This window comes from Hemiscyllium ocellatum, chromosome 5 (genome assembly GCF_020745735.1).
Source record: "Hemiscyllium ocellatum isolate sHemOce1 chromosome 5, sHemOce1.pat.X.cur, whole genome shotgun sequence".
NCBI lineage: Eukaryota > Metazoa > Chordata > Chondrichthyes > Orectolobiformes > Hemiscylliidae > Hemiscyllium > Hemiscyllium ocellatum.
This window is the reverse complement of record NC_083405.1, coordinates 105,428,664-105,452,897: the sequence shown is the minus strand read 5'-3', so window position 1 is coordinate 105,452,897 and position 24,234 is coordinate 105,428,664. Positions and strand designations below refer to the sequence as shown.

The 24,234-nt window shown below is 37.9% G+C and overlaps 1 protein-coding gene across 5 annotated transcripts in view; it reads left to right on the top strand.

Annotated features, from left to right (window-relative positions):
- LOC132815814 (partitioning defective 3 homolog) overlaps positions 1-24,234 on the top strand; it is an 810,799-nt gene that overhangs the window by 616,555 nt on the left and 170,010 nt on the right. For all 5 annotated transcript variants that reach the window (XM_060825083.1, XM_060825081.1, XM_060825084.1 and 2 more), the window contains one exon: positions 4,115-4,376. In XM_060825083.1, the coding sequence (XP_060681066.1) occupies positions 4,115-4,376 (262 nt within the window). The remainder of the gene's footprint in view (positions 1-4,114; positions 4,377-24,234) is intronic.

The following is a 24,234-nucleotide window of genomic DNA, read 5'->3' as shown; positions in this document are numbered from 1 at the left end:
TTATATCAAATTAGTAAATGTATTTCTTTCACTGAAGGTGCAATTTGGTGATAGGAATCATCATGTCTAGAGTAATTCTTGATGTCACTTTATACTGTTGTAGGGAAGTGCCTCTGGATTGTGGCCAGTTGGAAATGCTTCTGAAAATGGAGCAAGATTATATTACATGGCTACTCATTATAATGAGAGAAGGGCACTGTTATGGTTTAATGATGCATTATGGTCAGTTTTAACTTTGTTTCTAGCCAACCATATATAGAATGTCACAAAATGTAATTTCACCCTTGCAGTGTGTTCTGGATGTCTAACACTTATTAACGGAGAGGTAGGCTAAGAACTTTGATGGCTTGGACACACAGAGTATAATTTCCTCTTTCAATTCTCAAGTGTGGATTAAATGCTTTCTATGGATAACAACACCTGTCAGTTAGTTTTGCAAAATGGATTTTGTTTTCAAGACTTGCTGTGCTGTAACTTCTGAGTAGGTAGCAGTGAAGTTGCCTAAATCTTTCAGTCATTTCCATTGCAAAATCCTTCCCCTGACTTGAATTTTGTCACCCAGGTAAATTAAATACAAAAAAGTGAATCATGTAAGTTAAATGCTAAAATAAAATTTCTTGCGGTTGGTTTTCATTTGGAAAACATTGGTATCTAAAGGGTTTGAGGGGAAAAGGCATGTGTTTCAGTAAGCAGATTTTGCACTCTTAAATACGTGCCAAGCTTTCACAAGGTGATACATCTAACTGGTAGTTCAGAGAACTGGAGCCTCCAAAAGTCCAATTCATTTGATTCTAACAACCGTCTACATTGTGTGTTAAAAAACAGTCTAAATTAAAGAAAGGAAGAACCAACAAAATTTAACTCTTAGTGAGCATAACCAGTCATTAATTTGAGTATTAATTATGCTACTATTCTTTTTGAGAATCAACGCTTCATTCCTTATATTAGCAATGACAATAGTTGTAGTTACCAGTAAAATTATTGAATCCAAGTAAGAGGAGTGTTTGCCCTGTACATATCGAGAGTCCCAGGAGAATTGAGATTACAATTTCTCATTTGTTACTTGAGAGCAAATCATTAGGATCAAGAAACATTAGTGGGATTTTGAATCATTATGTTCTCATTTTGCATGTTCCGCAATGTATATTAGCTGAAGCTTAAACCTCATTGTCACTGTTTATAGCCTATGGCAGGAGGGACCTGCATTTGTTTTGGTATTCATAAGAATAACTTATACGATACGGAGAAAAATTCAGTTTTCATGAACAATAACATGCTGCTTATACATGAATTTCACATAATACAGAATACATTAATGATTAAATTACCATAGGTTTTATTCTTACACCAGCAAGGAATTCAGTAGCAGTTTGATAGTGCCCCCAGAAATGGTACAGTTCATGTCGATAATTAGGCTTTTTTGTATCCATTTGATTTATTCCACTCAAAGAAGTTCCTTTGACATTGTGCTCCACTCTGCTTCAGAGCTATTACAGTTTACGTTGGCATTATTTAAGTATGCCTTTGATAGATTTGCCAGCTCTTTACAATTTTCTCATTTTTAAAATTTCAGACACAGTCCTGCAAGTTGCAAAAAACTGGGATTTTATTTGAGTTGGTTCCTCCTCTTTAGATTCAACTAATTTCCGTTCCTTTGAATGTTAAGTGCCTACTGTTAATAAAATAACGGTGGCTTGAATTGTTTGCATTATATCTCCCTCCAAATAAGTCAAAGCTTTGTGTGAACTTTTGAAATGAAACCCAGAGACATATTGGATGAAGTGGCCTGAGTTATGATCTTGGTGCTTGAATTTCTTTGTAAGCTAACAGCATGCAAGCTTTATAACCTTGCTGTGTTATTTCTTAGAAAAGGCACATTGCACTTCATAAAATGGACAGTTGAAAGGTTCGCCAAAGAAATGGGTTTGTGTGAGTTTTTAAAAAGGGGAGAAATAGTCGAAGGAAAAGGGCTTGCATGAGACAATTCCACGTCTAATGACAAGGACAGCTGAAGGCTTGTACTATAGTGCAGTGAGAAGATGCAGCGGGTGACTTCTGATGAGGTCTGTGTGGAACCAGTGCAGATAGAGGCCTGGGAAAAGGAAGCATAGTGGGTTAAGATAGTTAATGGATCTAAGGATGAGGACTTATTTCAGATTTTACATTTATGGATTGGATTTCAATCTAGGTTGGTGAGAATTCTCTGATGGATAAGTGGGACTTGACTGTGATATTTGCAGAGGAATTTTGGACAAACTGGAGATTATGGTCAATGGGTGGCCAGAAGGGAGAGTGTTCAAGTAGTTCAGGTGACCAGAGAAAGCACAATGAATGAATGAATCCCTGACTGAAAGGACAACACTTACAAATATGAAAATAAAGTGGTTCATTCTGTTCAGCTTGTTCTTATCAGCCACGTCTTTTTCAGAACCCAGTCTGACTTTCTTTAAATCCTACCCAAACATAATTCTGTCTGCCTCTTGGTTAATCTGAAATTGATCTCATTCCCTTTTGAATGCTTCAGTGAATTGGAATTTACTGTTTCTGATGGCAGTCTATTCCAGCATTTCATGGCTGAGCATCTTGAAGTGATATACACACACCCCATTTACCTCGTAATTTTCTCATTTTATGTAGCAACTGTAATTGCTCACAGTGGTTTAACAGCATTACACCCAGATAAAATTATTCAATTCTTTAATGACATTTTCAAGACTATGATTGTGCCCCTCCCTTTACTGCAAGGTGAGCCCCTTCCAATTTTTTGCCTCCTACATATCCCTGATTTTTATCACGTTACCATTGAGGTTTTGCTTCAATGACAGAGGTCTTAAACTCTTTGCTTCCCAAAGGCAGTCCAACTCATTTTTAAGATGCTCCTTGCCTCTTTGATCAAGACTTTGGTCAACTGTTTAACTAACTTTGGTCCAAATGTCTGCGTACTGATTTTTGTGAAGCATTTGGAATTTTTGATTATGTGAAACACAGGTTGCTGTGGAAGAGTCATCTTCCTTGGACTTTCCTGACCATTAAAATGCAAAGCATTTGACTATGTTGTTACCCTTTGCTAGTTTTTATATTATTCCAAGACCCATGATGGCAGCAGTACTTGATATGTGGATCTTGCACTGCTGACTTGGGTTGTGACATTAACCTAACTAATTGGGGCTGGCTCAAGTTGGGAAGAATCCAAGAAGGTGGATTGTTCTGGCAGTTGGCTTTAGCATCTTGAGCAAATTTATTTTCAGGTAGCAGCTGATTGGAATTGCACCTGTGAATTGGGATCCATTGCCACAAGCATCAACATTAATGTAATATCAGAGCAACTTCTCAGACTCTTTTTCCCTCACATTTGTGTTCACTTAAGCAAAATAGTTAATACAGAGAAATTCTCCAACTAATATCCACTACCAGAAAGTCACAGTAAGGATGTGCCCCAGACCATGAGTAAACTTGCAACTTTAGTGTTGGAAAAAAAGTTTGCATTTTTACCTACTTTGGCAAAGCAAGATCCAACAAGCAGAGTGTGTTTCATGATGGTGTTTGAAAGATACTTGTTATCATATCTCCCAAAGAACTTCTGACTCCTGTTCATTTAGCGCTATGTTATTTACTTTTGACCTTCTCGTCTCCGCCCCCTCCACCCCCAACTGTGACAGACTGGTTCTCAGTTTAATATCGAGCCTGACAATCAGCTCCACCTTAATACAGCACTTGTGTGGGATTTGAACTTTCAGCCTTCTGACACAAGAGGTGAGAGTATCATCACTGCAGCCCCTGTTGGCAATGAGGGAAGTAGTTGTCCAACAATGAATTTGGATATAACAAATGATAGCAAGATTTCCCACCTTTGATTATTATACTATGGTACCTATAGCACATTGCGTCTTGTAGTTGATGAATAATCCAAAATTGGGTACAACTGGGACTGGACTGGGTGAGGTTGAAGAGAGTAACAAAACTGAATGGCAGAAAGAAAGAAATGGCATCATCAAGAATAGATCCTAAAAACATCTAATATTGTTGGTGTAATTTCAGTGATGTCAATCATTAATACCTATTATCTGCAAATTAAACTTGACGCCAGTAATAAATTTCTGTTTTTAACTCACAGTGGAAGAAGATACCGAGGAAAGTTCCAGATCAGGCAGAGAATCTGTTTCAACATCCAGTGATCAGCCATCACTAGCTGGTGGACATCTGACAGGGACAATGGAGAAACAGGTCAATGGCTCCAGAAGCAAGGAGGACAGAAAGAAAGAGAAGACTGGCAAAGAAAGAGAAAAGAAGAAAGACAAAGAGAAGGAGAAAGAAAAAGACAAAGAGAAGAGTAAAGTCAAGAAAGGGATGTTGAAAGGTCTCGGTGATATGTTCAGGTAAATGCCCTTTTTCTTAATAATATGGCAATGTGAATCGATGCTTTTTACAACCAGTAATTATCCCTAATTGACATGTTTAATGGGGATATTAAGGAGCTAAAGAAATTGAGTGTTTCACACTGTACAATGTGCACAGAAATACTAATGCAAATACAATTGATCACTGCTGTTATGGCATCACTTCATGTTAGCGTTAGGGGGAAGCTGCTCAAATAATATTTTAAATTATAGACCAATTAACAGTCTATGACTAGGTTTGTCTAATGCCTGCTAAGAGCTGACCTCTGCAAATGAACCTTGCCATAATGTCGTTTGTGATTTTATGAGCACAGAAGCAGAAGTAGACCACTCGGCCCCTCATGCTTACCCTGCCATTCAATAAGATCATGGCTAATCTGTGTCTATTTTGGATTCTGCATTCCCATCCAACCCTAATAATTTTCAAATCTCTAGTCAAGTATGAATCTTATCTACTTCTACCTTTAAAATTGTTTAATGATGCCCCTCCCCCCTTCACTGGCATCTGAAGCACATTTGGTGAAAATCTTTCCTGCCTGACTGACTTGTACTTCTCTTTCTCTGTTGAGATAAATTTGTAAGTGTATTCATGTTGCTATACATCTGAGAGGCAAGAAATTAGACATGTTACCAATGTTACATTCAAAATCACCACAATGTATTTAGATGATCTGTAAATAGCCCTGCAATGAATAAAACAGATGCCAGTTTTTCTACAATGTTAGTTTGGAAATTAGGTTTTTTTTCTGATTTACATTGAGTGCAATTCTTTAGAAATCGCAAGTGGATTTAGATTAATTCTCAGAGATTCATTAGGACAGCATTGCATACATGTGATAAGTCCCAGTGCTTTATAAGATTTAAATTTTTTTGATGTGAAATTTCTGGCTGACTAACTTCTGTTTACCATAGGAGAATTCTTGCTTGTGGTTTGTCATTTATTTAAACAGGTATAAGCAATGCACCAAGTGAATCAGCAGTCATATTAAAATTGCACAATTAATAATCTTTGTTGATTCATATGAAAAATGATTTGGCTTTTCACTGCTTTTGCAAAATGTAAGTTTTTCTCTTCCTGCGGACTCTGGATATTCCAACAGCATGTCTGTGATCTAAATAATTATGTGATAAGTGCTTTATTTACGCAAATAGTGACTTTTCAAAAAAAAATAATTTCTCAAGATGGCTCCCAATGACAGAATTGCTGTAACTGATACTTTCAGCTTAGAGCCTGTGGTCTGCTAAGGGACGACTTATATAACGATTGAATCTGACAGTTTTTTTACGTGCACCTACATAATGTGCTGAAGTAAGTCTTCGTTCCTCAATTAAAATTGCAGGTTTTTGTAGTCGGATCTTCATTAAGTCATGGTATAAGTAGCGAAATCCCAGTAGAGGAAGCATGTTACAGTGCTCCCACTTTAGCTCAGAATCATTATTGAGAGCCTCCCAGATGGATTTGCTGGAAGACATGAAGGTATAAACTTTAGAAATGATTATGCTGTTATTTTGCCATTATGATGAATTTTCAGGAAGCCGTGGAATGAAGCAAACTCAGGGGGATTGAAATTAATTGCAACCAAAAAGAAAAGCTGTATTTGGCATTTTAAAAACATTGCCAGAACACCTGTACTTACCCCATTATTTTCAGAAGACAAGTGATTGAAGTTCTCTAGTGAGATGCTGTGAGCACATTAAAGCTTTTATAACCTAATCTCTTCAGTGGCCAAGGGCAGTGATCAATTGTCATAATGTGCATATTGCCACAAAATGGCTGCTATCAGTTTGAACTAAGAATTGGGATCAAGGCTAGATTTTAATCTTTTTACAGTCTGAAAAAACATCAAACCTTGTTTGTTCCTACTCTTGTCATTTGTTTTCCATTTGCAATTTTGTCTAAGCTTTATGACCTCCCGTACTGCCCCACCCCAAAATATAATTAAAGCAGTGTTTGTAGGACATAATTGTGGCCTTGATGGAATGAGGGGAGGCTGCCTTGAAAGAAAATTGACTGATTGATTTCACAGTATGGCATCAGTGCACAGTCTATGTCTCTGAATCTTGCCAAGGGTAGAATTTCTGAGAACAGCTGCAATGAACCCACAACAGCATTTAAAGTGGAATGAAATATTTAACTTTCTTTTTCCATTTAGTCATCTTGGGGGTCAATTGAAAAGAAAGCTCTGGATTGTTATACTTTGCATGTACGGCAAGAGTCCAATTGTTTTGGCACTAAGACTTTTTATACAGTTATAAAATAACCTGGTCCTACGCATTGACAGTTGTTCCTGTTGAGATTCCACTGTGCCTAGTTAAAGTGGGTCATTCTTGTGAAGTATCTATTATGCATGCATGGAACTTTGATGCATACTGAGGGAGCATAGACCTTCACTGTCTGTAACTGTTGGGAACTTAAAAGATGCTGATCGTTAGCACTGCTATATTGTTTTATTATTTGTAGTTAAAAATCACACAGCATCAGGTTATAGTCCAACAGGTTTATTTGGACTATAACCTGATGTTGTGTGATTTTTAACTTTGTCCACCCCAATCCAACACCGTCACCTTCTCATCATTATTATTTGTGAAGAGCTCAGAACTAATTGACGTGAGCACATATATCCAGGATGTCTTACCTGCTGCAGCACTGCAGTCAGGTACTGAGCAAAAATGCATCGGTTCACCAGTGAAGGGGGAAAGCAAGACATAATCTTGGTGAAGCTCCAGTGCTTTTAGTCCAAAAGATTTGTTTAGGGGCACAGGATGTAGGTGCCACACCAGATTATTTAGACCTTCAAGCTTGCTTTGCCATTGAAGACATTCTGTTGGCAGTCATAATACTTCTTTCCTGTCTACCTCTCATCATTCTTATGTATTAAATATCTGTCTTGAATAACTTCAAAAACCTAGTCTCCACTAGGAAGAGAAGCACAGACTAATGACCCACTGAGAGAAAAATATTCTCCTCATTTCCATGTTAAAAGCGGGATTTAGAGTCGTGGAGTTATTCAGCACAGAAACAGATCCTTTGGTCCAACATATCCATACTGACTAGATATCTTAAATTAATCCAGTTCGATTTGGCCCATATCCCTCTAAACTCTTCCTCTTCATATACCCATACAGATGTTTTTTTTAAATGTTGTAACTGTACCAGCCTCTACCACTTCCTCTGGCAGCTCATTCCATCCAAGCACCATGCTCTGCGTGAAAGAGTTGCCCCTTAGGTCTCTTTTAAATCTTTCCCTGCTCATATTAAACCTATGTCCTACCCCGGGAAAAAGACCATGGCTATTCACCATATCCATGCCCCTCATGATTTTATAAACCTCTATAGGTTACCCCTCAGCTTCCAACGCTCCAGAGAAAATAAGCCCCAGCCTATTCATTCTCGCCCTACAGCTCAAAACCTCCAATCCCAGCAACATTCTTCTGAATCATTTCTGAACTCTTTCAAATTTAACAACATTTTTCCTATTCGCAGGGATGCCAGAATTATTGCAGTATTCTAAAAGTGGCCTCACCAATGAGCTGTATACTCATATTATGACATCTGAACTCCTATCATCAGTGTTTTGACCCATAAAGTAAGCATACTAAATGCTTTCTTCACCATCCTGTCTATTTGTCACTTCACTCTCAAGGAACCATGCACCTGCACACATCAGTCTCTTTGTTCTGCAACATTGCCAAAACCCCACCATTAACTGTATAAGTTCTGCTTTTGTTTGCTTTACCAAAAGGCAACAGCTTACATTTATGTAAATTAAACTCCATCTACAATTGCTCAGACCATTGGGTCATCTAATCAAGGTCCCGTTGGATTCTGAGATAACCTTCCTCAGTGTCCACTACACTACCAATTTTGGTGTCATCTGCAAAACTTGCAAACTATTCCTCCTATATTTCACATTCAAATCATTTATATAAGTGATGAAAAGCAATGATCTAGCACCGATCCTTGAGGCACACGGCCTGCCACAGGCCTCCAGTAGGACAAAAAACCCTCAAACACCACCCTCTTATTTCCAACATTCAAGCAAATTTTGTATCCAATTTGCTAGGTACCCATGCATTCTATGTGATCTGACTTTGCTAACCAGTCTAAGGCCTTGCTGATGTTCATACAGACAATATCTACAGACAATTCTGCCTTCATCAATCTTCTTTGTCACCTCTACAAAAAACTCGATCAAGCGAGTGAGACACAGTTTCCCACACAAAAAGCCCTGTAGACTATCCCTAATCTGTCCTTGCCTTTCAAAATGCATGGAAATCCTGTCCCTCAGAATCCCCTCCAACAATTTACCCCTCACTGCTGTCAGACTCACCAATAGGCTTTTCCTAACAACATTTCTTAAACAATGGTATCATGTTGGCCAACCTCCAGTCTTCCAACACCTCACCCGTGGCTGTTAATAATACAAACATCTCAGCAAAGGGCCTGCCAATCTCTTGCTGTGTTTCTCACAAAGTTCTGGGATACACCTGATCTGGTCCCGAGGATTTATCTACCTTTGTGTTTTGAGACCTCCAGCACCTCCTCTTAATATGGACACTTTTCAAGAGCACTATTTATTTCCCCAAGTTCCCTACCTTTCTTATCCTTCTCTACAGGAAATACTAAACAAATATTTGTTTAGTATTTCACCTATTTCCTGTAGTTCCACACATTAGATGGCCTCGTTGATATTTAATGGATCCTATTCTCTCTCCAGCCAATTTGCCTCTAATGTATTTGTAGAAAACTCCCAGTTCTGGTCTCTCTTACATGGGGATGTATGCTCTCTGTATCTATCTTCAGCAGCTTATATGTTTCGGTACAATCACCTCCCATTTTTCTAAACTCCTATAGGCATAGGCCCAGCCTGTTTGACTTTTCTTCAGAAGATATGCCCTTCATTCCAAGAGTGTTGTATGGATAATTTCCAAACTGCCACTAATGTAATTATGTCTTCTCTCAAATAAGAAGAGCAAAGTTGTACATAGCATTCCATATGTGGTCACACCAAAGTAGTGTACAGTTGCAGTAAAATTTCCTACTTCTGTATAACATTGCTCAAGCAATAGCTACAACATTCCATTTGCAAATCATCAGGAAGGTAAACTAGTGTGTTGTGATTCGTGTACTAAATGCTCCCCCACACACACTCTGAGTTCATCCCACTGATAGATTCCCCTTTATCTATGTTGCCTGTTACTATTTAAAAGAACTCTAATAAATCAAAAGTCAATTAATCTTTCACAAAGCCAATAAAATTCTGTCTGATCACATTATGTATTTCTATGTATCCTGCTATAACTGCCTTTAAAATGGATTCCAGCAATTTCCCAATGCCTCATGTAGGCTGACTTGGTCAATAGTTTCTGTCTCCATCCTTTGCTGAATAAGATATTACATTACTTATTTTCCAATACCCTGGTTCCCTTCCAGATTCATTCCAAAGTTCTGAGAGCTAGAAGAGATAACAAGTAGGCTGAAAGTGCATTGAATTTCCCTGTGAATGTGTAAAGTCGTGATAACTGTTCTAGTGGAAACCCGATTGCTAAGTTTTGTGGATCTATCCAGTAAAACTTTCCTTGTGATTACATATTAAAATTGATTTATTTGTAATTCAGACTTAGTAACATCGTGCTGTTTTAAGTGTTCTCAGACAATTGCTTCTTCCCCACTGTTATTAGAATTTTGAATGGGCCTCTCAAATGTTAATGTTGAGAGTGGGGTGCTGGAAAAACACAACAGGTCAAGCAGCATCCAAGGAGCAGGAGAATCGACATTTTGGGCAAAAACTTTTCATCAAGAATTCCTGATGAAGGGCTTTTGCCTGAAACATCAACTCTCCTGCTCCTCAGATGCTGCCTGACCCGCTGTGCTTTTCCAGCATCCCACTCTCGACTCTAATCTCCAGCACCTGCAGTCCTTACTTTCGCCCTCTCAAATGTTAATGTTGATCTCTCTCTTTACACCATCTCTGCCACTATAACACTGTGTTCTTTCACCTTTGTATGGTACGATCTGCCTATATTGCATGCAAATCAACACCTTCCACTGTATCTCAGTACATGTAGCAAAAATCAATCTATCAGTCCCATTGTTATTAGAAGCCTCAATTGGTGATCACGGAAGTATTTCATTGAAAAGGCATTGACAAATTACTAACCTCAAAGATAGCTCAAGATAGTGCATTTTGTGCCTGCATTTCACTTTATTCTGTCGTGATTGTGTTACAGTCAACTGTTCAGTCTGTTCCAGTCATAACAACTTGAAACAGTTGATTACTTTGATGTATAAACCAGGATATAGTTGTGAGTTAATAATCACATTTGTCATGGAGCAATTATGCCAGATGAAAGAAGCTGCTGAATGATGAGAAAAATAAATTGACTATAAAACACATTTAATTACAAAATAATATCATTATAGTCAGGGGAACATGGTGTTCATACAGGTTCATTAAAATTGTGCGACTGCTGCTGCTTCTGATTGGTCAATCCGAATATCCGTGCCGATGACCAAAGTTGCCAGTTTTGACTGGTGGTTGCCGTGGAAATCGTGTTGAGCTGGACAATAAGCTGGCTGCACAGAATACATTTTCTTTATTGTATTGTATTCTTTTGTTAATAAGAAATATTTGATGCACTCAGATTTGCAAGTGAAATGTTTTCATGAAGCACAGGTTGAAAATGTGTATTTCATATGAAAAGTCAGCAGTTAATGGTGAAATATATGAAGTTAAAGAGTTATTTATTTAATTGTAGCTATTATCGCAGCTATTAATAAATTCCATTATATTTATGATAGCAATAACATTAACATTGAACTGTTTCCAGTGAGATCCTGACAAAAGCAAGGTTCACAAAAGCCATGTTTCAAACACGAATAGACTGTTTAGAAATGCACAATGTAGACTAATGGGTATTACACCACATGAGTGCTAAATGGATACAATTGGACACTTGTGCACTGATAAATAAGGAAACATCAAAATGGATTCCAGTCAATTTATTTTTCTTTATTTTGCTGATAAATATAGCTGTGGAGGACTGCAGATTTGAATTGATATTGATGAGTTTGTCTTGTAGTTAGATAGACTGGTAAACAGGATGATTTCACTTCAAACACGGATCTCCAATTAACTGGTTTCTGCTGTTCTTGAAGCAGCACTTCTAATTTGTATTGGAAAACCAGCCGTGCTTACTGAGAAGTTTACCTAGTCAGTTGTAAACTGAAAGTTTTGTCTTGAAAATAGATTTTAGCACTTCAGGAATCGTATTGGGGTGAAACCTACATAAATGGATTTGTTTGAAGCATTTTCATTGTAGCTGTTAGATGATTGATGTTTTTCCTTTGTTTAAGACATCTTCTAAGTTGCTCACAAAAGTAAAAGTGGGCTGAGGCATAGGTGGTGGAGATTACACTTCTTCAAGATTCCCTTGTTCATGACTTGCTTCTTTTTGAAAACTTGAATACTTTTTGACACTTAGAAACTAACTTTTATTGCTCTTCAGTGTCCCTGACAACAATAAACTATGGGCTCACATGGGGGACAGACTGAAGAGATTCCAGTTCACTGAACAGCCTTAAGAAACTAGTTGGATTTTGACAGCTTTCTGGGCTATTTTCTCATGATAACACAAGTATCAAATTTATTGAAAACAATTTCACACTTTCTCATGGTAAGATTTAAACTTGTGACTTTTTGATTACCGATCTAATAGTATAATCACTTATATTCAAGGAACAACTCTATTCAATTAGATAGGAAACACAAGAACTTGATTTTTGCTGTGAGTGGCAAGTAATTATCTTTTAATTCATTCATGGGATGGTGGCCTTTACTGGCTGAACCAACATTTATTGTGGGTCCCTGATTGCCCTTGAGAAATGGTAGAGAGCTGAGTTCTTGAACTGCTATAGTCCATGTTTCGAGGTAGACACACAATGCTGTTAGTGAGGGAGTTCCAGGATTTTGACTCAGTGACACTGAAGGAATGGCAATATATTTTCAAGTTAAATTGGTTGATTGTCTTGACTGAAAGTTAACAAGTACTAATCTTCCCACTTCTCTGCTGCCCTTTTCGTTCTCAATGAAGTAGTTGTAGGTTAGTTATTATCACATATATTTAGAAAGATATAGTGAAAAGTGTTTTGTTGCCACAATACAGCACATTTTGAGCAACAAAAAGTATAACAAGAAATTAGATAAATTACTTTCACCTTCTGTATAAGGGGTCTACAAATGCAGCTCCAAGACTTTTGCAAGATCTCGGGTGGTAAGGGTTTGGTGATGGAGGAGGTCTAGGACCTGCACGTCCTTGACAGAATGAGAGGGGGTGGTTGAGGTGTTCAGTCACAGGGTGGTGGGGATTGGTTGGTGCAGGTGTCCCAAAGATATTCTCTGAAATGCTCCACAAGTTGGCGTCCTGTCTCCCTGATGTAGAGGAGGCAACATCAGGTGCAGTGGATACCATCGATGACATTGGTGGAGGTACACGTAAATTTCTGAGAGATGTACTGTTGATGATCCCTTTCATCACTTTACTGATGACTGAGACTAGGCTAATAGAGCAGTAATCAGCTCAGTTGGATTTGGCCTGCTTTTTGTGTGCAGGACATATCTAGGAAATTTTGTATTTTTGCTAAGTGCCAGTGTTGTAACTAGACTGGAAGAGTTTGGCTAGGGGATCAGCAAGTTCTGGAACATAAGTCTTGAGTACTATTCTCAGAATATTGTCATGGTCCAAAGAGTTGCAGTCGTCAATGCCTCTGGCGCTTTCTTGATATCACATGGAGTCTGAAGACTAGCTGTGATGCTGGGGACCTCTGGATGAGGCCAGTGTGAGTCATCCAGTTGGTCTTTTGGCTGAAGATTGTTGTGAGTCTGATCTTGTGTATTGGTGACCTAGGCTCCCTCATCGTTGAGGATCAGGGAGATTTTTGTGGATTCTCCTCCTCCAGTGAATGGTTTAGTTCACCACCATTCATGACTTGATGTAGTGGGACTACAGAGCTTAGATCTGGCTTGTTCATTGTGGATTTGCTCAGCTCTGTGATGGCACACATAGACCTTTTAATGACTTTTAATCGTTAATGGAATGGAAAGGCAGCATAGTGGAGTTCAGAAAGTCAGCCATGATCTCATTGATACTGACTCTGTGAGCTGAATGGCCTACTTCTCTTCATCCTTATGGTCTCATGGTCATTCATCACTGATTTCCAAGTAAATTATCCACAAAGATCTGATAACTCCGTAGCAAAGATTTCTGATGTTTGATGCCAAACATCAGGGATATCCTCAAACAGCCTTCACATTGAAAAATCCTCACATTAAAAAGATATCAAGGCAGATTATATTGTCAACTACATTTTATAATTTTACAGCAAACCGAATAAGTATTGGGTCATATATAGGAGATTAAAATAAAAGCTAAAATATAAAAATAATTTTTAAGATCTTTGGAATAGTCAGCCTAGAAGGGAAAATAATTTTGAGAAGATTTGTAGCTCCGGTTGAGATTCTGAATGTAGGTTTGCTCACTTTGCCTGGATGCCCACTGAAGATGTTACTAATAGGGTGATGGAATGTCTGGAAATGAACCTTCCAGCTCAGGGAAAATAATATTACTTTTATTATTATTATTATTATTATTATTTGTCATTATTCTACAAATATATAAAACTATAGCTGGATTGAACTCTGCAATGGAATAAGGGAGATGGTATGAATGGACAAGCTTCCTACCTTTATTTCAATGAAACAATTAGCAAGGGGCAGCATCTTCATAAGTTAAAATTTGCACAGGTCCTGATTCCATCAGCTATAATACTTATGAGTGCAACTAATGGATGGGATCTGCATGTCTGCTGTATCCTTCATTGTTACAGCTGGATTCTGTAAATTTTGAGGAGAAAGTGAGGTCTGCAGATGCTGGAGTATCGGAGCTGAAAATGTGTTGCTGGAAAAGCGCAGCAGGTCAGGCAGCATCCAAGGAACAGGAAATTCAACGTTTCGGGCATAAGCCCTTTGCTCAACAAGGAGCAGGTGGACATAAAGACTGATTTAAAAAAACAGTCTGAAATAAATTGTTTGTGTGTGTGTGTGTGTGTGTGTGTGTGTGTGTGTGTATGCGAGGGAGAAAGAGAAAAGAAATCAGCTGGCTAAGGTAAAAGGTACAACAAAAGCATTCAAGAAAACCTGAGTCAGGACTTAACCAAAAACAGGGGGCATCTAATTGAGAAACCATGCACTATATGACAGTTCACGAAGATGATGCATTAAAATACCAGCAAGAAGCGGAGCTTGGGAAAAATGAAAGTAAAGACTGGTAAAGGAAGCTGAGCATATACAAATTGTTGTACATTGAACTGAAAGTAAGGCAGTGTCCTGAACCATTGAAAGGTTTCTCAGCGTAATGCACACATATCATTTTTATCAGTTATGGAATCATTTTGGAAATGTGTTTACTTTTTCCACATATGTCTACCATTTCTTTTTTAATGTTAGAACTAGGTCACTTTATTGGTAAATTGGTGACAAATGTAAGTTGGACGAACAGGGACAACAAATGATAAAAGAGTAATATCCCAGTGAGAATAGTAAATTCTGGGAATCTGAATGAAAATACAAAGCATTGGAAATACATAGGCTAGGGATTCTCTAGAGGCCCTTCTGCAGAATTGAAAGGGAGTAGCGAGAAAGAGTCTTTATAGAATTAATCAAAGCAAATTGGAAAGGGAGATGAAGTGAAGGTTGGCAGGTTAGTTGTGCTAAATATATCTGAGCACATATAAACAGCCACTATGAGCTTACTTTGTTGTTTGAACAGAAGTAACAATTGCATTGAGAATTTGAAAAGAAGAGCAATTGAGTCCAGTTTAGGAATATGAAAATAATTGCACCTTCAAGTTGTGATGTTACTTGGAAAAGATGTTTGGAATTAAAGTCTAATGTGAAATCGGGAATTCTAAATATTATGGCCCACATCTTCTGATCTTCAGGTCATTCAAAGGTGTGCATATGATATCTTCAGAATTCCTAACACACTGGCTGGCTGGGAATTGTTCGGGAATTTGAATTTCAATGGACCGTTCCTCCACTTGCTGAGAAGCTCTGAAAGGTGTCTGTATCCCAATTAGAGTTGGGGGATTTTAGATGGTTTCAATTTACTTACCTCACCAACTACAGAGGAAATGTTAGACAAAACCCTAAATCCCAGGTAACAAGGTAAATTACTTGTGGTCACCAAAATGTATGTTTGCTGCCACCATTCCTCTCTTTACGTATGGGTCTAGAATACAAGAGGAAATCCATTCACAATTCTTCATGAAATGCCTGTCTTAATCATGATATAGTTTATTGCATGGTAGCATTCAGCTCCAAGTCACATTGCTATGATAGACATTTTTACAAAGACTATGAGGAGACCTGAAAGGAAGATTCTTCATGGTCCAAAACTGTTATGCCTTTCCCTACCCAAATCTTTATAGCATCTTCATATTAGGTGGAGGTTAATGAAGTCTTCAAGATTAAGTCCGTTAGAACTATTACTTTGTGAAAAAGGTGTGATTTTTGCCCACTTTTACAACAGTTCTGAGGCAGGATGGTCAAGGTTCCAGTGGTCAAATTAAGCTCTACATTTATTCAGATTCATATATTGTAGTTCTCAGTAAATCAAGATCAACATTCATACTTGCATCAGTCAAAAATGGTATAATTTGGAGGTATTGAAATTTTTCAAATGGTAGCTTCAAATGTAGTTGCTGGGAATAACATGCAAACGCAATTAAATCATCCTGTTAGAGGATTAATGGTAAAGGTGCAATGGTTCTTGCAGTATTTAGCTGAGGAGGTGATGGCCATGTGGTATTAGCATGAGATTTTTAATGCTGAGACCCACGTCATCATTTTTGTGACTCAGGTTATGGAATTTGAATTCAGTAAAGTCTCTTGCCAAATGTCAGAAAGACCCCCCCCCCCGGTTCACTAATGTCTGTTAAGGAAGGAATTTAGTCTAGTCTACATGTGACTGCAACAATGTGCTTGACCGTCTGAATGTTGGCCTGGCCAGTGACGACCTCCTTCACTGATTGCTTTAAAAAAAGGTTAAAATTGAGTCTGCAGACCAACTTCTGTTAAATTTACTACCCAGTGAAAAGAGTTTTTTAAAAATCCTCATAAAAGCAATTGTTTTACTTATGTGTTTGTTGCTATCTTAATGAGCAATGTTAATTCATTGTACGAGAAGGTAAAGCATTTTTTTTAATGTAATCATGGAATGTTGGCATCATCGACTGGCCAACATTTGCCCATCCCTGGATGCCCCTTGACATGAGTTGCTTGTTAAACCATTTCAGAGAACAGCTGAGTCAACCACATTGCTTTGGGTCAGGAAATAAAGGTAGGCTAGACCATTTAAGGATTGCAGATTTCTTCCCTAACAAACATGAGTGACAAATATTTTGTCCAACAATCAGTATGGTTGTCGGTAAGCCAGATTTTTATTGAATTCAAATTTCACTTTCTGCCGTGGTTGGATGTGAACCTCCTGTTCTCGGAGCAGGAATTGAAGCGGGAATTGAACCCGGATCTCTGGCGCTGTGAGGAAGTGTGATTTAATTAAAGCATGTAATGGACAGTCAAGCCAGCTAATGGGCGGCACTGTGCCACCGTGCCGCCCACTAATATATTCCTTTCTAATATGCCTCACCCAGTATTTTTAACATAGGAGTCTAAACATCTGTCAACTTGTTTAATTAGTTGGATTATGTATGCATCCAAATGACCTACTTCTGCTAATATTTTATATGTTCATATTTCATATGAAGCAATTACAGAGATTAATTATCATTATTTGCCTGATAGGTAGATTTGATTGTGTAGTAAACGTGCTTCCATTTCCCGATGAAGGATGGTTTTTTTTCTCAGTCACACCAATGAGGCCAGAGGAACCCCTACCTGGCCTGGAATTAGCTGGCTTGACTGTCTATTACATGCTTTAATTAAATCACACTTCCATACATTTGTGACTTGCAGATTTAGAGAATGATAAAAGGGTAATACTTCAGAAAGCCAGCTGGTGAAGATATGAACTGGAGTAAATCTTGATGTTTCTATAAGCCTTTAATCTCGTGGTTACATATGCCACTCAAACTTTGTGCATATTTACATTATAATGATAATATATAATTTCAATGCAGTGGTGTAAGTGAATCCCCAGTTAATTCTCATGCCCTACATATGATTAAAGACAATTAATGTACATTTTTTATTCATTCCTGAGTGCATGTGTCACTGGCAATGACAGTGCTTATTAGAACCTAAGAGCATGAACAGCCCATTCAGCCTGCTCCACCATTTAATATGATCATGGCTGATTTCATTGTCCTCCCTAATGTCTTTGAAATGCTTAGAACTGAATAGTTTATGAGGCCGCTTCACAAGAAGTCAGGATTCATTGTTGTGGGTGTGGGAAAGGAAGGTAGATTTGCTCCTCTCAATGTTACTGGATGGGTTTCTAACAAGAATCTGGTAGTTTCATGACCATTATTATTGACACCAAAATTTCATTCCAGAATTATTAATTCACTTCAAATCCCCTCAGCTGCCTTGGTGATCATCCAGGCCTCTGCATTACTAACTCAGTAGCATTAGCACAATGTGACCATCCCCTCTGTATAGAAGGTATCAGTATTGTTCACTGAATTTAACCATTTATTTGTTGTATTGAATAAGATTGAGGTTTTACATCAGAATAAATCAGCAGGTTTCTCAATAGTGTGCTGTGCCTCCACTGTCTGAAACCATAAAACCACTACCAAGGTTTCCTTCAATAAGTTTCTGATTCCTGTGTGTGTTGAATTATCTGGCGTTAGCCATGATTATGTTGAGGCTAACACACGGCCGAGTGAGAACAAAAGTCAATCAGTGCGCCTGCTTCTAAAGGTGTATTTTCCTGATTTTGTTTTTTGTTTAGAGGTGAATTTAATGGATATGGGTATAAAATGAGAATCAGACATGGTCTACCTTTTCATTAAAAAAAACAAAGGAAGTCACAACAACAAGGTGACAACCCCATTCTTGGAAGTGTGGTTAGCTGCAATGTCTTCTGAAAAGTAATTGCTGATGGGAATTCATACATAAAGTATTTTGATATTGGAGAAGTACTGCTGTTTAGGATTGTCTGGAAAACCTACGAATTTTCAGCATAATGAAACTTGATTACATCGAACAGCTAATCTATAACCCTCAGATTTTTGCTTGAATACGAATTGAGCAGACACGTGCCTATTTACCTTAATAATGAGGGAGGAAGGCGATTGATGTCTGAATTTGATGGAAACTTGTTTGAAATCAAGTTGACTAATTAGTAAAATTCAGTGTCTGTATCTTAGAGATTGGTTCATCGAATATTAGAGTTTTGAATAATCCATAAGTTAGATGATGGTGTGAAATTCCAGAATGAGTTGAACATGCTTAAGGGAATTATAAACATTAATAGTTAATTCATTCATCTCAAAATGTCTCGTTTTAGTATCTTCCTGTGAAGAATAACCAGGTTGATCTTAAACTATGAAGGGATAATCCTTTTAAAAGATGCATAATTAGTGCAATTACATTTGCAGTGTGCAGTGTTAATTTTAAAATGTTCCTTATTTTTGCAAACAGTGTTGTCAGTTTCTCTAAGTTGACTTTAAAACAAAATCATTCCGAAGACCTGGGCATTGCTGGCAAGAGAGTGTTTATTGTCTATCTCTATCGGTTCCCTGGAATTGCAGCAATTCTTTATGACAGCTAGACAGAGCTGATTGATTTGTAGGCCTCTCCAGAGTACACTTTAGGTGTCGGTGCATTGGTGGAGTCATATATTGACCAGGTCAGGTAAGACAGTCAATTCTTTAAAGGACATTAGTCATCCTTTTTTTTTAAATATGTCATTCATGCTGGCTTGTACATATGCCATCTGTTTATTTCTAGCTTCTAAAAAAAAATTCAAATTCTCAAGCATGATTTTCATCAGGCCCCTCTGTTGTTCGCCCAGTAATGTAGGCTGCTGTACCCCTTACATTTTTCATCCAATGTATGTTCACAATAATAAAAAGTAACTGTTGAGAATCTGAAAACAACCTTATAAATTGAATCTTTGTGTTTCAGCTCTTTAACCAAAGGTCCTGGTGGATTAGAAAGCATTTTCCATCCTGAATCCAATGCAAACTTAATAAAATTGTATTGCCATCAAAATCTAAAAGTGTAATTGCATTTTGAATTATCGGGGTCAGTTTCCCAGTGTTGTGTTTTACTCAGTTTGGCAAAGGAATTCCTTGATTAAATTTTCAATCTTATTTAGTTGAAATGTGATACACTATTCACTTGTCTGCACAACTGCTTTGTTGCAGGTTGGATATATTCCATGTAAGTTTGGTGGCTTTAGTTTGAGTGGATCTACTCTGTTTGTCCCTCTGAAATCTGTTGGGCCTGTGTATCTGCTGTGTTAGTCACCTGATACCGCAAACTTTTCACATGGAACTCTCTCTGTAAATGCAAAGCATTTCTCTGTTGTGCTGTATCATTAGTTCACTGATGCCACCACAGACAGCTGCAGTTCAATGTTACTTACATTTTTTATTCTCTAATAAAATTAACTCTGTTTCTTTTTGCCGTATTAAAGCTTTGCGGAACTTGGCTTTTTTTCAGTCACAAGTATTTGAACGAGCATTAACATTATTGTGGAGCAATTAGGAGATGCTGTTGATCAGCTATAAAACATTTGTCTTTGAAAAGGTCCCTGATATCATTCGGGAACCATAATTCCAAATATTTTATTGTACTTTTGAGATTATACAGATCTGTACTAACTGAAAGTTCAAATCTCTTTTTTAATAAAACTTTTCGGTTGCCATGGAGAATGTAGTAATTTAACTAGCTGCATTCTGTATGAGTGGTTAGTTCTATTTACATGTGAACTTAGCTTGCTGTAGTAGAAAGGCTTTCCTTAAATTGAGACTTGCACACAATGTTAGAGGTTCTACCACAAAATTAACCTTGTGTGCACTGTATGTTATGATAGTCTAATAGCTAGTGTTGTAATTGAGCTCCTGTGAACGCCAGAGACTTCTAATGCCAAACTCATCATTGTATCTGAACATCAGGGACATAACATGATGACCTGCAGCCCAGAGGTTTCATGTCAGTTATATTAAATTTGTAGTTACTGCTGTCTGGTCCATACCCATTTTAAATGTTTTGCAGTCTGTTGGTACAATCAGGGCCTTTTGGCTGTGTGTGTGTGTGTGTCTCCCGTAATTTGTAGTGGGATAAATTATTTGTTTCTCAGTGGTGGGATGGAGGGTTCATGTTGGAATGATTGCGCACATCCTCTTGCATTTTTCTTGACTAATATTGCTTCGGCTATTTCAGTTATCGCATTTTTAGCCTTATCCTTCACACTTGTTTAATGTGTAGTGTGATGTGCTTACACTGATAATACCTCCATTGTGATTTTGAATAGGTAGCAAAGTTACTGTCCAGGAAAGTAATACTAGTGTCTCGAAGTTCATTTGGCTCAAGTTTAAAGTTGTTTACCTTCACAACACATTTGAAAGTTATGTTTTGGTCTTTTTCTGAATCATATAATGCTTTCAGATCAACATTCAGCCACCTTCATCTTAAATTGAATTTATGCTTTTCAAAGAAACATAAGAGAAGGATGGGAGCAGAATATTAAAATAAATTAAGAAGCACTTAGATTGAAATAGAAAGGAAAATTCCAAAATATAGTTTGAATGTTCAATTCTTTGGTCAGGTTGAAATAATAATTTTTTTTTCCTTACTCATCTCCCCTTTGACCACTAACTATTCCAGACTGAGTGGGTCTATAAAGCATTTCCTCCCATTCTGAAGTAGTGACCAGCACTCTATAACTGAGATCAATAACAGTACAAGAGGGATCAGAAACCATCTGTGGTTAAAGCAATTTGTCATGCCACTGATAATTTGCAGAAACATAAAATCTATAAATAAAGTAGTAAGGAATTACAAAATAAATGTTAATTTTAATGCTGAAAGAAAGTGTTCAATAACTCCAGTATTAAACAACTAAAACCTAGTTGCAGACTTCTGTGTCTGCCAACTGAAGACTGTTTAGATTTAATATGCTTCTCTGTCATCACTTTCTCTCACTTAAGTCATCTGTGTGTGTATTGTTGTGGTTTGATTCCTCCATTTCCTATCATTGCTCCTGTCTTCTGAGAATAACAGACTTCAACACTTTTGGCTTTCCTCCAATAAAGACCTGTGCAAAGTCACTGCTCTATTGCTGAACTACACAGTGGTGTTCCCACTCTATGCTGGTTGCTTCCTATGCCACTGCTGTCATAAACTCCCATTAAAGATCTTCCTAGAGCCTTTTTGTATGAAGATTCCTGTGTGGGTGCATTGTTTCACACTCATGTATCCCACTTGGGCAATTGTAACTTTCTCTTGATGAAATGTGACATTAAGTACCTATAATCACACACAGATGCCCACCTTTGATCCTTTATTCAAGTATGTAATGAATAAACAGTATTTTCATCCAACTAAGTATTACGAAAGTCAAAGTCTTTGTTCCTTGTCACAGTCTCCATTCCCTTTTCATGAACTCGGTCCCTCGCTTTGATACAGAGGCTGAATCAGATTGATTGATGTCATTCTCCATCCTGAGATTGACATATGGCCACAATTTCTGGGCCGTCATAAACACAAATTAATTCCCTCTCTGGAATATCATCTGACCTGCTTTAGCTCATCTGCTGCTGAAACCTTTACCTGTGGTTGTGTTAATTCCAAACTAGAGTATTCCAAAGCATTCATTAACAGCTTTCCATTTTTCAACCTTCAAAATAAGGGGCTACCTATTGAAGGTGGAATAGCATTCTTCTCTCAGCGGGTTGTTAGTGTTTGAAATTATCTTTCCCAGAGAGCGGTCAAGGCTGGGCCACTGAGTATATTTGTGGCTGAGTTAGACAGATCTTTGAACAATAAATGAGTTGAGGATTCTGGTGGGACAAGCAGGAAACTGTAGTTAAGGTCACAGTCAGATCAGTGATTGTAGTCGATTAGGCTCCAGGGACCAAATTTCCCCTGCCGGCTCCTATTTCTTATGTTCCTGTGTTCAAAAATCACATCCTCCGTTACTTAGAAGAACAAGATCCATAAGGGATTGGGAACACAACCAAATCTCAGGTTTTCCTCCAAATGAGACGTCCTGACTTGGCACATTACCCCATTCCTTCGTTGTCTCAAATTCAAAATCCTGGAATTTCCTAACAGCACTGTGTGTGCTTACACCACAGGACTGCAGTGGCTTTTAGAAGGTGACTTACTACCACTTTCTCAGGGCTAATTAAGGATAGATCACAAAAGCTAGCCATGCCCCCACCCTGTCAGGGGAAAAAGTCTTGTAGAGGGTTGGTAAAGGTAGTTCAGGAAAAGAAACAAAAGACAATGGCTTCAATTTTTCTGATTTTTTTTTTACTCCTAGGATATGCTTAAGGGAAAGAGTTTGGGTGGAAAATTGGATGTTATGATTTTCAGTTTTCTTTCTATTTAACGTTAAATTTGTATTTCTGCTGAAATCAAAGTACGTTGAAGGAAGCAAACACTTGCAAAAATAAAGATTTACAGATGGTGTTTACAATTAAGTGACACCATATCTAAAGGACACGAGGTTGGTTCTAGGCCAGACCCAACTGAAAGTAGGACTTTGGGTTCAATGCTGTTTCAATGTAATGTTTAGTCAAGGATAGTTCTCCTAGATAGTTATTCATAGGCTCTTGTGGGAGATGGACATGGGTTCAGTGGATGGGAGTGTTTATGTAGGTGAGTGCACAGCGGGGGCGTCCACACATTTTGATATTTTCAGCTCTCAAGTATTGACTGCATGCCACAAATTCAGATTTGACCTAAGCGGTCCGCGTTTGCCTTTCTGTCATTTGTCGATAGAGAAACATATATACTAAGAGCAAGCTCTTCAAAATTCCATTGGTGTTTAGCTTCTGATGTATTTGCTACATAGTTGATATCTAAAAGCCTATAATGAAGGTATCCACTTTAGCTGCGAATATTTGACACATTTGATTACAGAGATGGTGCCACACCAGCAGATGGAAAGCAGCTCAGCAGGGAGTCCTTACCAAGAAAAAAAAAATTAGGCAAGCAACACGGCAATTTCCTTCCAGCAATCAGAGGACACAAGTCTGAGCTATCTTGCAACAAATGTTGAATCATTCACTTTGCAGCTACCTCTGTGCCATGGTTCCTGATTACCAGAACAACTGCTGAACAAATTATTTCAGAGCTGATGACAGCACACTAATGCACTTCCTTGTGATGTCTGCTGAGAGTGTCCTTTTTACTACACCGCACAATGTACATGCACTCATCGCATTTTGCTGGACAAGATACACAATTGAAATCACTGATATTTAATTTAATACAACTCCTCTCTCCAGTTTTTTCTGGATAATTTTTTTAAAATGTTATTCTTTTGAAGAGGTGCAGTGATTATTATGTCTTCAACCATTCAGCAGTGATTGTTTTTAATCATCACGTGTGGGAACTTCAGAAAATGCAAATGTATTTTGGCAAGTACATTTACCATTGGGCGGGTTGGGTCACAACTAAAACCAGGTCCCTTTCTCTTGCTGTCCACATGACTACACTTGTCAAGACAAGTCACTGGGTAACAACCGGGAGTGTGAATCTTAACATTTTTTACTTTTATTTATTCCCCTGCACTAAATTAATCTAGTGGATTATTTGTCCACGCTTAAACTAGATTGAAAGAAAAATGAGAACAA